At 38.6% G+C, this 14144-nt stretch overlaps 1 protein-coding gene across 30 annotated transcripts in view; it reads right to left on the reverse strand.

Moving 5' to 3' along the window:
• The window catches only part of EHBP1 (EH domain binding protein 1), a 418858-nt gene that overhangs the window by 277598 nt on the left and 127116 nt on the right, over positions 1–14144 (reverse strand). For all 30 annotated transcript variants that reach the window (XM_077958265.1, XM_077958254.1, XM_077958260.1 and 27 more), the window contains 1 exon segment: positions 13036–13093. In XM_077958265.1, coding sequence (XP_077814391.1) covers positions 13036–13093 — 58 coding nt within the window.

The raw sequence follows: 14144 nt of genomic DNA on the forward strand, positions 1-14144 counted from the left end.
GAGGGAGGGAGGGAGGGAGGGAGGGAGGGAGGGAGGAGAGAGAGAGAGAGAGAGAGAGAGAGAGAGAGAAAGAAAGAAAGAAAGAAAGAAAGAAAGAAAGAAAGAAAGAGAGAGAGAAAGAGAGAGAGAGAAAGAGAGAGAGAAAAGAAAAGAAAAGAAAGGAGAGGAGAGGAGAGGAAAGAAAGAAAGGAAAGAAAGGAAAGAAAGGGAGAAAGGGAGGAAGGAAGGAAGGAAGGAAGGAAGGAAGGAAGGAAGGAAGGAAGGAAAAGAAAGAAAGAAATGATTATCGTGTACTTCAAACTCCTTCTAAAACACAGTACAAAGTAAAAACTAGAATATATTCTGCTAGCCTGCGCAACATGGTGAAATCCCGTCTCTACAAAAAAAACAAAAAATTAGCCCAGCATGGTGGTGCATGCCTCTCCAGCTGCTTGGGAGGCTGAGGTCAGAGGATCACCTGAGCCCAGGGAGGTCGAGGCTGCAGTGCTGTGATCATACCACTGCACTCTAGCCTGGGCAACAAGTAAGATCCTGTCCTAAAAAATATATATCTTGAGGTGGCGCCCAAGATGGCTGAATAGGAACAGCTCCAGCCTCCAGCTCCCAGTGTTAGCGACAAAGAAGATGGGTGATTTCTGCATTTTCAACTGAGGTACCCGGTTCATCTCACTGGGGCGTGTCAGACAGTTGATGCTGGTCTGCAGGTGCAGCCCAACCAGCGAGAGCTGCAGCAGGGCAAGGCATTGCCTCACCTGGGAAGCGCAAGGGGGAAGGGAATTCCTTTTCCTAGCCAAGGGAAATTGAGACACACAACACCTGAAAAATCGGGTAACTCCCACCCTAATACTGTGCTTTACCAAGGGTCTTAGCAAACAGCACACCAGGAGATTATATCCCACACCTGGCCTAGAGGGTCCCATGCCCACGGAGGCTCCCTCATTGCTAGCACAGCAGTCTGAGATCTAACTGCAAGGCTGCAGCGAGGCTGGGGGAGGGGAGCTCGCCATTGCTGAGGCCTAAGTAGATGAACAAAGCCGCCAGGAAGCTCGAATTGGGTGGAGCCCACCGCAGCTCAAGGAGGCCTGTCTGCCTCTGTAGACTCCACCTCTGGGGACAGGGCACAGCTAAACAAACAGCAGCAGAAACCTCTGCTGATGTGAAAGTCTCTGTCTGACAGCTTTGAAAAGAGCAGTGGTTCTCCCAGCACGGAGGTTGAGATCTGAGAATGGACAGACTGCCTGCTCAAGCGGGTCCCTGATCCCTGAGTAGCCTAACTGGGAGACATCCCCCACTAGGTGCAGACTGACACATCACACCTCACACAGCTGGGTACACTCTGAGACGAAGCTTCCAGAGCAAGAATCAGACAGCAACACTCGCTGTGCAGCAATATTCTATCTTCTGCAGCCTCTGCTGCTGATACCCAGGCAAACAGGGTCTGGAATGGACCTCAAGCAAACTCCAGCAGACCAGCAGCTGAGGGTCCTGACTGTTGGAAGGAAAACTAACAAACAGAAAGGACACCCACACCAAAACCCCATCAGTACGTCACCATCATCAAAGACCAAAGGTAGATAAAACCACAAAGATGGGGAAAAAGCAGTGCAGAAAAGCTGGAAATTCAAAAACTCAGAGTGCATCTCCCCCTCAAAGGAACGCAGATCATTGCCAGCAACTGAACAAAGCTGGACAGAGAATGACTTTGACGAACTGATAAAAGAAGGCTTTAGTCGATCAAACTTCTCACAGCTAAAGTAGGAACTACGTAACCAGCGCAAAGAAACTAAAAACTTTTTAAAAGAATAGATGAATGGATAACTAGAATAATCAATGCAGAGAAGACCTTAAAAGAACTGATAGAGATGAAAACCATAACACGAGAACTACGTGACAAACGCACAAGCTTCAGTAACCAACTTGATCAACTGGAAGAAAGATTATCAGTGATTGAAGAGCAAATGAATGAAATGAAACGAGAAGAGAAATGTAGGGAAAAAAGAGTAAAAAGAAATGAACAAAGCCTCCAAGAAACCTGGGATTATGTGAAATGACCAAATCTACATCTGATTGGTGTGCCTGAAAGTGACGGGGAAGATGGAACCAAGTTGGAAAACACTCTGCAGGATATCATCGGATTCACAGCCGAATTCTACCAGAGGTACAAGGAGGAGCTGGTACCATTCCTTCTGAAACTATTCCAATCAATAGAAAAAGAGGGAATCCTCCCTAACTCATTTTATGAGGCCAACATCATCCTGATACCAAAGCCTGGCAGAGACACAACAAAAAAAGAGACTTTTAGACCAATATCCCTCATGAACATCGATGCAAAAATCCTCAATAAAATACTGGCAAACCGGATTCAGCAACACATCAAAAAGCTTATCCACCATGATCAAGTGGGCGTCATCCCTGGGATGCAAGGCTGGTTCAACATTCGCAAATCAATAAACATAATCCAGCATATAAACAGAACCAAAGACAAGAACCACATGATTATCTCAATAGATGCAGAAAAGGCTTTTGACAAAATTCAACAGCCCTTCATGCTAAAAAGGCTCAATAAATTTGGTATTGATGGAACGTACCTCAAAATAATAAGAGCTATTTATGACAAACCCACAGCCAATATCATACTGAATGGGCAAAAACTGGAAAAATTCCCTTTGAAAACTGGCACAAGACAGGGATGCCCTCTCTCACCACTCCTATTCAACATAGTGTTGGAAGTTCTGGCTAGGGCAATCAGGCAAGAGAAAGAAATCAAGGGTATTCAGTTAGGAAAAGAAGAAGTCAAATTGTCCCTGTTTGCAGATGACATGATTGTATATTTAGAAAACCCCATTGTCTCAGCCCAAAATCTCCTTAAGCTGCTAAGAAACTTCAGCAAAGTCTCGGGATACAAAATTAATGTGCAAAAATCACAAGCATTCTTATACACCAGTAACAGACAAACAGAGAGCCAAATCATGAATGAACTTCCATTCACATTTGCTTCAAAGAAAATAAAATACCTAGGAATCCAACTTACAAGGGATGTAAAGGACCTCTTCAAGGAGAACTACAAACCACTGCTCAGTGAAATAGAAGAGGACACAAACAAATGGAAGAACATGCCATGCTCATGGATAGGAAGAATCAGTATCGTGAAAATGGCCATACTGCCCAAGGTTATTTATAGATTCAATGCCATCCCCATCAAGCTACCAATGACTTTCTTCACAGAATTGGAAAAAACTGCTTTAAAGTTCATGTGGAACCAAAAAAGACCCGCATTGCCAAGACAATCCTAAGTCAAAAGAACAAAGCTGGAGGCATCACGCTACCTGACTTCAAACTATACTACAAGGCTACAGTAACCAAAACAGCATGGTACTGGTACCAAAACAGAGATATAGACCAATGGAACAGAACAGAGTCCCCAGAAATAATACCACACATCTACAGCCATCTGATCTTTGACAAACCTGACAAAAACAAGAAATGGGGAAAGGATTCCCTATATAATAAATGGTGCTGGGAAAATTGGCTAGCCATAAGTAGAAAGCTGAAACTGGATCCTTTCCTTACTCCTTAAACGAAAATTAATTCAAGATGGATTAGAGACTTAAATGTTAGCACTAATACCATAAAAATCCTACAGGAAAACCTAGGTAGTACCATTCAGGACATAGGCATGGGCAAAGACTTCATGTCTAAAACACCAAAAGCAACAGCAACAAAAGCCAAAATTGACAAATGGGATCTCATTAAACTAAAGAGCTTCTGCACAGCAAAAGAAACTACCATCAGAGTGAACAGGCAACCTACAGAATGGGAGAACAGTTTTGCAATCTACTCATCTGACAAAGGGCTAATATCCAGGACCTACAAAGAACTCAAACAAATTTACAAGAAAAAAACAAACAACCCCATCAAAAAGTGGGCAAAGGATATGAACAGACATTTCTCAAAAGAAGACATTCATACAGCCAACAGACACATGAAAAAATGCTCATCATCACTGGCCATCAGAGAAATGCAAATCAAAACCACAATGAGATACCATCTCACACCAGTCAGAATGGCGATCATTAAAAAGTCAGGAAACAACAGGTGCTGGAGAGGATGTGGAGAAATAGGAATACTTTTACACTGTTGGTGGGACTGTAAACTAGTTCAACCATTATGGAAAACAGTATGGCGATTCCTCAAGGATCTAGAACTAGATGTACCATATGACCCAGCCATCCCATTACTGGGTATATACCCAAAGGATTATAAATCATGCTGCTATAAAGACACATGCACACGTATGTTTATTGCGGCACTATTCACAATAGCAAAGACTTGGAATCAACCCAAATGTCCATCAATGACAGACTGGATTAAGAAAATGTGGCACATATACACCATGGAATACTATGCAGCCATAAAAAAGGATGAGTTTGTGTCCTTTGTAGGGACATGGATGCAGCTGGAAACAGTTCTTAGCAAACTATCACAAGAACAGAAAACCAAACACCGCATGTTCTCACTCATAGGTGGGAAATGAACAATGAGATCACTTGGACTCGGGAAGGGGAACATCACACACCAGGGCCTATCATGGGGAGCGGGGAGAGGGGAGGGATTGCATTGGGAGTTATACCTGATGTAAATGACGAGTTGATGGTTGCTGACGAGTTGATGGCTGCAGCACACCAACATGGCACAAGTATACATATGTAACAAACCTGCACGTTATGCACATGTACCCTAGAACTCAAAGTATAATAATAATTAAAAAAAAGAAAGATAAGTCTTTAAAAAAAAAAAAAAAAAAAAGGATATCATCCAGGAGAACTTCCCCAACCTAGTAAGGCAGGCCAACATTCAAATTCAGTAAATACACAGAACGTCACAAAGATACTCCTCAAGAAGAGCAACTCCAAGACACGTAATTGTCAGATTCACCAAAGTTGAAATGAAGGAAAAAATGTTAAGGGCAGCCAGAGAGAAAGGTCGGGTTACCCACAAAGGGAAGCCCCTCAGACTAACAGCAGATCTCTTGGCAGAAACTCTACAACCCTGAAGACAGTGGGGGCCAATATTCAACATTCTTAAAGAAAAGAATTTTCAACCCGGAATTTCATATCCAGACAAACTAGGTTTCATAAGTGAAGGAGAAATAAAATCCTTTACAGACAAGCAAATGCTGAGAGATTTTGTCACCGCGAGGCCTGCCCTACAAGAGATCCTGAAGGAAGCACTAAACATGGAAAGGAACAACCGGTACCAGCCATTGCAAAAACATGCCAAAATGTAAAGTCCATCGATGCTGGGAAGAAACTGCATCAACTAATGAGCAAAATAACCAGCTAATATAATGACAGGATCAAGTTTACACATAACAATATTAACCTTAAATGTAAATGGACTAAATGGTCCAATTAAAAGACACAGACTGGCAAATTGGACAAAGAGTCAAGATCCATCAGTTTGCTGTATTCAGGAGACCCATCTCACATGCAGAGAAACACATAGGCTGAAAATAAAGGGATGGAGGAAGATCTACCAAGCAAATAGAAAAAAAAAAAAGCAGGGGTTGCAATACTAGTCTCTGATAAAACAGACTTTAAACCAACAAAGATCGAAAGAGACAAAGAAGGCCATTACATAATGGTAAAGGGATCAATTCATCAGGAAGAGCTAACTATCCTAAATATATATGTACCCAATACAGGAGCACCCAGATTCATAAAGCAAGTCCTTAGAGACTTACAAAGAGACTTAGACTCCCATACAATAATAACGGGAGACTTTAACACCCCACTGTCAACATTAGACAGATCAACGAGACAGAAAGTTAACAAGGATATCCAGGAATTGAACTCAACTCTGCACCAAGCGGACCTGATACACATCTACAGAACTCTCCACCCCAAATCAACAGAATATACATTCTTCTCTGCACCACATCACACTTATTCCAAAATTGACCACATAGTTGGAAGTAAAGCACTCCTCAGCAAATGTAAAAGAACAGAAACTATAACAAACTGTCTCTCAGACCACAGTGCATTCAAACTAGAACTCAGGACTAAGAAGCTCAATCAAAACCACTCAACTACATGGAAACTGAACGACCTGCTCCTGAATGACTACTGGGTACATAACGAAATGAAGGCAGAAATAAAGATGTTCTTTGAAACCAATGAGAACAAAGATACAACATACCAGAATCTCTGGGACACATTTAAAGCAGTGTGTAGAGGAAAACTTATAGCACTAAATGCCTACAAGAGAAAGCAGGAAAGATCTAACATTCACACCCTAACATCACAATTAAAAGAACTAGAGAAGCAAGAGCAAACACATTCAAAAGCTAGCAGAAGGCAAGAAATAACTAAGATCAGAGCAGAACTGAAGGAGATACAGATACAAAAAACCCTCCAAAAAACCAATTAAGCCAGGAGCTGGTTTTTTGAAAAGATCAACAAAATCGATAGACTGCTAGCAAGACTAATAAAGAAGAAAAGAGAGAAGAATCACATAGATGCAATAAAAATGATAAAGGGGATATCACCACCAACCCCACAGAAATACAAATTACCATCAGAGAATACTATAAACAACTCTACGCAAATAAACTAGAAAACCTAGAAGAAATGGATAATTTCCTGGACACTTACACTCTCCCAAGACTAAACCAGGAAGAAGTGGAATCCCTGAATAGACCAATGGCAGGCTCTGAAATTGAGGCAATAATTAATAGCCTACCAACCAAAAAAAGTCCAGGACCAGACGGATTCACAGCCGAATTCTACCAGATGTACAAGGAGGAGCTGGTACCATTCCTTCTGAAACTATTCCAATCAATAGAAAAAGAGGGAATCCTCCCTAACTCATTTTATGAGGCTAACATCATCCTGATACCAAAGCCTGGCAGAGACACAACAAAAAAAGAGAATTTTAGACCAATATCCCGCATGAACATCGATGCAAAAATCCTCAATAAAATACTGGCAAACAGAATGCAGCAGCACATCAAAAAGCTTATCCACCATGATCAAGTGGGCTTCATCCCTGGGATTCAAGGCTGGTTCAACATACACAAATCAATAAACGTAATCCAGCATATAAACAGAACCAAAGACAAAAACCACATAATTATCTCAATAGATGCAGAAAAGGCCTTTGACAAAATTCAACAGCCCTGCACACTAAAACTCTCAATAAATTCGGTATCGATGGAACGTATCTCTAAACAATAAGAGCTATTTATGACAAACCCACAGCCAATATCATACTGAATGGGCAAAAACTGGAAGCATTCCCTTTGAAAACTGGCACAAGACAGGGATGCCCTCTCTCACCACTCCTATTCAACATAGTGTTGGAAGTTCTGGCTAGGGCAATCAGGCAAGAGAAAGAAATCAAGGGTATTTCGTTAGGAAAAGAAGTCAAATTGTCCCTCTTTGCAGATGACATGATTGTATATTTAGAAAACCCCATTGTCTCAGCACAAAATCTCCTTAAGCTGCTAAGAAACTTCAGCAAAGTCTCGGGATACAAAATTAATGTGCAAAAATCACAAGCATTCTTATACACCAGTAACAGACAAACAGAGAGCCAAATCATGAATGAACTCCCATTCACAATAGCTTCAAAGAGAATAAAATACCTAGGAATCCAACTTACAAGGGATGTAAAGGACCTCTTCAAGGAGAACTACAAACCACTGCTCAGTGAAATAGAAGAGGACACAAACAAATGGAAGAACATGCCATGCTCATGGATAGGAAGAATCAATATCGTGAAAATGGACATACTGCCTAAGGTAATTTATAGATTCAATGCCGTCCCCATTAAGCTACCAATGACTTTCTTCACAGAATTGGAAAAAACTGCTTTAAAGTTCATGTGGAACCAAAAAAGACCCGCATTGCCAAGACAATCCTAAGTCAAAAGAACAAAGCTGGAGGCATCACGCTACCTGACTTCAAACTATACTACAAGGCTACAGTAACCAAAACAGCATGGTACTGGTACCAAAACAGAGATATAGACCAATGGAACAGAACAGAGCCCTCAGAAATAATACCACACATCTACAGGCATCTGATCTTTGACAAACCTGACAAAAACAAGAAATGGGGAAAGGATTCCCTATTTAATAAATGGTGCTGGGATAACTGGCTAGCCATAAGTAGAAAGCTGAAACTGGATCCTTTCCTTACTCCTTAAACGAAAATTAATTCAAGATGGATTAGAGACTTAAATGTTAGACCTAAAACCATAAAAACCCTAGAAGAAAACCTAGGTAGTACCATTCAGGACATAGGCATGGGCAAGGACTTCATGTCTAAAACACCAAAAGCAATGGCAACAAAAGCCAAAATTGACAAATGGGATCTAATTAAACTAAAGAGCTTCTGCACAGCTAAAGAAACTACCATCAGAGTGAACAGGCAACCTACAGAATGGGAGAACAGTTTTGCAATCTACTCATCTGACAAAGGGCTAATATCCAGACCCTACAAAGAACTCAAACAAATTTACAAGAAAAAAGCAAACAGCCCCATCAAAAAGTGGGTGAAGGATATGAACAGACAGTTCTCAAAAGAAGACATTCATACAGCCAACAGACACATGAAAAAATGTTCATCATCACTCGCCATCAGAGAAATGCAAATCAAAACCACAATGAGATACCATCTCACATCAGTTACAATGACAATCATTAAAAAATCAGGAAACAACAGGTGCTGGAGAGGATGTGGAGAAATAGGAACACTTTTACACTGTTGGTGGGACTGTAAACTAGTTCAACCATTATGGAAAACAGTGTGGCGATTCCTCAAGGATCTAGAACTAGAAATGCCATTTGACCCAGCCATCCCATTAGTGGGTATATACCCAAAGTATTATAAATCATGCTGCTATAAAGACACATGCACACGTATGTTTATTGCAGCACTATTCACAATAGCAAAGACTTGGAATCAACCCAAATGTCCATCAGTGACAGACTGGATTAAGGAAATGTGGCACATACATACCATGGAATACTATGCAGCCATAAAAAAGGATGAGTTCATGTCCTTTGTAGGGACATGGAAGCAGCTGGAAACCATCATTCTCAGCAAACTATCACAAGAACAGAAAACCAAACACCACATGTTCTCACTCATAGGTGGGAACTGAACAATGAGATCACTTGGACACAGGAAGGGGAACATCACACACCAGGGCCTATTGTGGGGAGGGGAGAGGGGGGAGGGATAGTATTAGGAGATATACCTAATGTAAATGACGAGTTAATGGGTACAGCACACCAACATGGCACATGTATACATATGTAACAAACCTGCACGTTGTGCACATGTACCCTAGAACTTAAAAGTATAATAATAAAATAAACAAACAAAAAAACAAATAAAAATCCCCTTCCATGGTAAAAATAAAATAAAATAAAAATAAATATGTATATATATGTGTGTGTATATATATATATATATATATATATCTCTTTTCTGACCAATAGTTGCAGAGATTTGTTCCTCCTACATGAGTTCAATGGTACTTAGCAGTAAGTAATGTATATTTTAAAGGAAAAGCATCAGAAAACAGAAAGGTCTTTCAGAATAAAAAATGGTTCTAATCTTTAGATTTAATGTAACTGATAGCTAACTTAGTAGCTAGAAACAAATGGTTTTCAAAAATTCTGAAATGTCATGGATCTCACTCTCAAGTTTTTTTTTAAGTTGCTTAACTTTTACAATAATATAATCATTTCCTTCATAGTTTCTGGAACTTATTTTTATTTCCCTACTTAGCTTATTATATACAATTTATAAAACGGCATTTCCCGTCTTTTTTTTTTTTTTTTTTTTTTTTGGGATGGAGTTCTGATTTTGCTGCCCAGGCTGGAGTGCAATGGCATGATCTCAGCTCATTGCAACCTCCACCACCTGGGTTCAAGCTATTCTCCTGCCTCAGCACCCACACAGCTGGGATTACAAGCATGTGCCACCACATCCAGCTAATTTTGTATTTTTAGTAGAGATGGGGTTTCACCATGTTGGTCAGGCTGGTCTCGAACTCCTGACCTCAGGTGATCCACCTGCCTCGGCCTCCCAAAGTGCTGGGATTACAGGCATGAGCCACTGCGCCCAGCCTAAAACGGCATTTTCATAAATACATGAACATACTGCATCATATTAACTTTTCACAAGAAGTACATCTGTTTCAAGAGAAATCACAATGATTCTAACGTATCAGTAAAGATTTTAAAATATTAAGAGCATGACAAATGGAAAATTCATTCAACAATAAGTAATTTCTTCTAGAAAATATTATATTCTAAGAAAACCAACCTGTAGCCTCTTATGTTTGCATTTTGGATTCAAACAATGTTTGATACAATATGAAATAGAATCTGAACCTAACAGAAGTTATTTGACTGACTTTTCAATCTTTTCAATGTAAATGCAACGAAATAAAAAAGAATATCAAACATCAAATATAGGTTTTTCTTTCCTTTTTTTTTTTTTTTTTTTTTGTAGAGATGGGGTTTCGCCATGTTGCCAGGCTGGTCTCGAACTGCTGGACTCCAGTGATCCAACTGCCTCAGTCTTCCAAAGTGCCAGGGTTACAAGTGTGAACCACCACACCCAGCCAGGATATTCTTAATTGACCTATAATCTAACGTATTTCCTTATGTTTCTCATTTTCTCTTAGAAAATAATTGCCATCTAATTTTTTTTCAAACCCTGAATGTGGCATTCAAGCTAATTATTAAAAGAGATAAATTGTTTTTTGTTGATAACTAAAAACATTTAGAGGCTATTTCTAAAATGTATAGGTCTAGTCATATTCACCTGTTATACTTAGTGGATAAATTTATATTGGTCCTTTCCACAAATCTTATATTGACGAACAAATGTTATGTTTCTTTTTAGAACCCTTTCTCATATGTTAATAGAAAGAAAGCATTCAAATTACAATGCTCCCAAACTATAAACGTATGCTTTAAAGATGCTGCTGCTCAGGATGTGAGGCAACTGAAACTCTTCAAATTGCTGGTGAGAGTGCTTAGCAATTTCTTACAAGTTAAAAATGAACCTACCCTATTACCTGGTTATGCCTTTCCTTGGGATATGCTCAAGATAAAAAAATATTTTTCCCCAAAGACACTTGTACAATAATGTCTATAGCAGCTTTATTCACAAGAGTAAAAAACTGGAAAAAAAAAAAAACAAAACAAAACCAAATGTTCATCAACACAGGAAGAGATAATCAAATCGTAGTATATTTGCATGGTGGAATACTACTTAGCAATAAACAAATAAATACCAAAACAGCATGAATAAATCTCAAAAACGTTATGACAAGTGAAACAAGCCTGACTATACTACTGTACTATTTTACATGAAACTCAAGAACAAGCAACACTAGTCTATGGTGACAGAAAATCAAAACAGTGTTCACCTCTGAGAGTTGGGAACTGCCTAGAAGAGGAACAAAAGAAAAAAGTGATGGAAACACTCTGTATCTTTACAGAAGTGGTAATTATACAAGTATACACATTGATCAAAGCTTACTGAATTATAAAATTAAGATCTGTGTATTATACACATGTAAGTTTTAGCTCAATAAAAATAAAAGACTTGAAAAAAATGCCCTAAATAAAAAATTTTAAATCCAGAAAATTGTAGAATTTCAATTAAAACTAATAAAGTTTTCTTTATACAGGTCTACTTGTAGAAAAACCAACATTCAATAAACATTCTTGTGGTCACTGTATAGTAACAAAAAATATAGTCACATTTATTTATAGAACAGAATTTTGTTTTTAGAGACACAGTTTCACTCTGTCACCCAGGCTGGAGTGCAGCGGCACAATCCTAGCTCAAAAAAGCCTCAAACTCCTGGGCTCAAGCGATCCTCCCACCTCAACCTCTTGAGTAGCTGGGACTACAGGTGTATCAACACACTTGGCTAATTTGCTTTTGTTTTTGCTTTTGTTTTTGTTTTTGTAGAGATGGGGTCTCACTATGTTTCCCGGGCTGATCTTAAATTCCTAGCCTCAAGTGATCCTCCTGCCTTGGCCTCCCCAAAGTGCCAGGATTATAGGCATAAGGATAGAATCTGACCAGGATAGAATTTTTAAAATATCTGTAGAACTGTTATTGAATTTTATAAAATTCTGTTCCACTCCCCACAAACAAAATTATCAGTACTAAAAGAAATTTAAATCTTGGAAAAACCCAACTCCTCTTCTGCAACCCAGCAACAGACTCAGATAACTTGTAACTCCTTAAGTGTGCCCTAACTTTGTCATCTTGTAATCTAAATAAATTAATCTTAGGTACAATTGTGTAAGTGGCACCTGTTTAATCATTAATTCTTAACACTGTAGTACAGAGAAGTTACTTAACTATTATGTTATTCAAGGCTCCTGTCCTAGTCCATTTGTGTTGCTGTAACAACATGCCACAGACTGAGTAACAAATAACGAGCAGAAATCTATTTTCTCACAGCTCTAAGAGCTAGAAGTTCAAGATCAAGGCATCAGCATCTGGTGAGGGCCTTCTTAGTGCATCCTCATGTGGCAGAAGGCAGAAAAGAAAAAAGGAAACAAACTCCCTCTATCAAGCCCTTTTATAAGGATGTCTAATTCAATTCACAAGGGAGAAGTCCTTACCCTAATCACTTCTTAAAGGCCCCCCCCCACCTCCTTATATTAGATTGGTGCAAAAGTAAGCGCAGTTTTTGCTATTAAGGCAAAACCGCAATTACTTTTGCACCAACCTATTCTATTACACTGGCAACACCTGATTTTTTTCAAACCATAGCAATTACCAAATTCAAGACCAAAACTCAGGTATCTGGCTCCTATTTTAAGAACAAGCAGTTAAAAGATTATAGCATCTGATCAATCCATTTTCAGTAGACAATCAAGAAAAAAAAAAAAATCAAGTAACATTTTAAAATATTCTACACTGGAACCAGAGCAGTTTGCTAATTTGTATTCAACATTTAGGTAAGAAATTTAGAAAATACACTAACCTTAGAAGACTTCCTTCGGCTTCTTCTGGTCCAAACTACCACCAGTTTATCTGGTTGCCTGCCAAACAGAAAAAAAAGTTAAACATAATTTATCTTAAATAAATAAAGTTTCATTTTAGTGCCTTCAAAAGAGCAAAAATGTCATCTGCTTTAGGTTACATAGAGCAGCTACTGTTACAACAAAGCTCTATCAAATATAGTAGATGTTGACTACAGATGTGACCTAATTTGCATAACTAATATTTCCTCCTTGTCTTTTCTAACAATACTTTAGCAAGTTAATTCACAGGGACAAACCAAGTAAAATAAAACATTTAGAACTAGTTACTATTTTAAAAAGAAGAAGCACACACATATCTTCTCCAAAAATTAATATCATACTTCTAACACATTATTCCCTTTAATGTGAAGTAAATAGGTATAAAAAGGGCACTTCCAAAATAATTTAAATCTATGAATTCACTACTTTTGCATCTCTATATCTCATGAACAATGCTTGTGGTTTTTAAAACATTATTGTAGCCAATCATCTCAATTATCTTCATAAAAACAATACGGTACTGAAAAAACAGGCAAGGTACATACTATTATCCCTATTTTAATTAAGCTTAAAAGACTATTAAGTTAAACAACTAATCAAAAGCTCTGGCAGAACCAAGACTGAAATACAGTCTTCTAATCTCAGATTTCTCTTCTTTATCTTCCACTAATATAAAGTCAAACAAAAATAATACATTTTCAGGTAATATTAGGTTGGTGCAAAAGTAACTACGGTTTTTCCCATTCCTTTTAATGGCTAAAACCGCAATTACTTTTGCATCAACCTAATACAACGATGTTCTCTTTTGTTCTTATGAAAAACATCAAGATTATAAGTTATTTTACTTAAATTTTCATTTAAAAAAAATCTTAGATAAAAGCTTCTTAACCAAGAAATGAATGCCATACTCATCTTGTTGACCTTCACCATTTTCTATGTCCTGTTCATTTTACACTGGAATCCCTTGCCTTTAGCAGATAACCTTTCCTTCTGTTTCATTTAATTAAAAACATATACACATACATAAAAGGCCTCCAGCCTTAAACTCCTCGCTCAGTGATCCACCTAC

This window comes from Macaca mulatta, chromosome 13 (genome assembly GCF_049350105.2).
Source record: "Macaca mulatta isolate MMU2019108-1 chromosome 13, T2T-MMU8v2.0, whole genome shotgun sequence".
Classification (NCBI taxonomy): Eukaryota; Metazoa; Chordata; class Mammalia; order Primates; family Cercopithecidae; genus Macaca; species Macaca mulatta.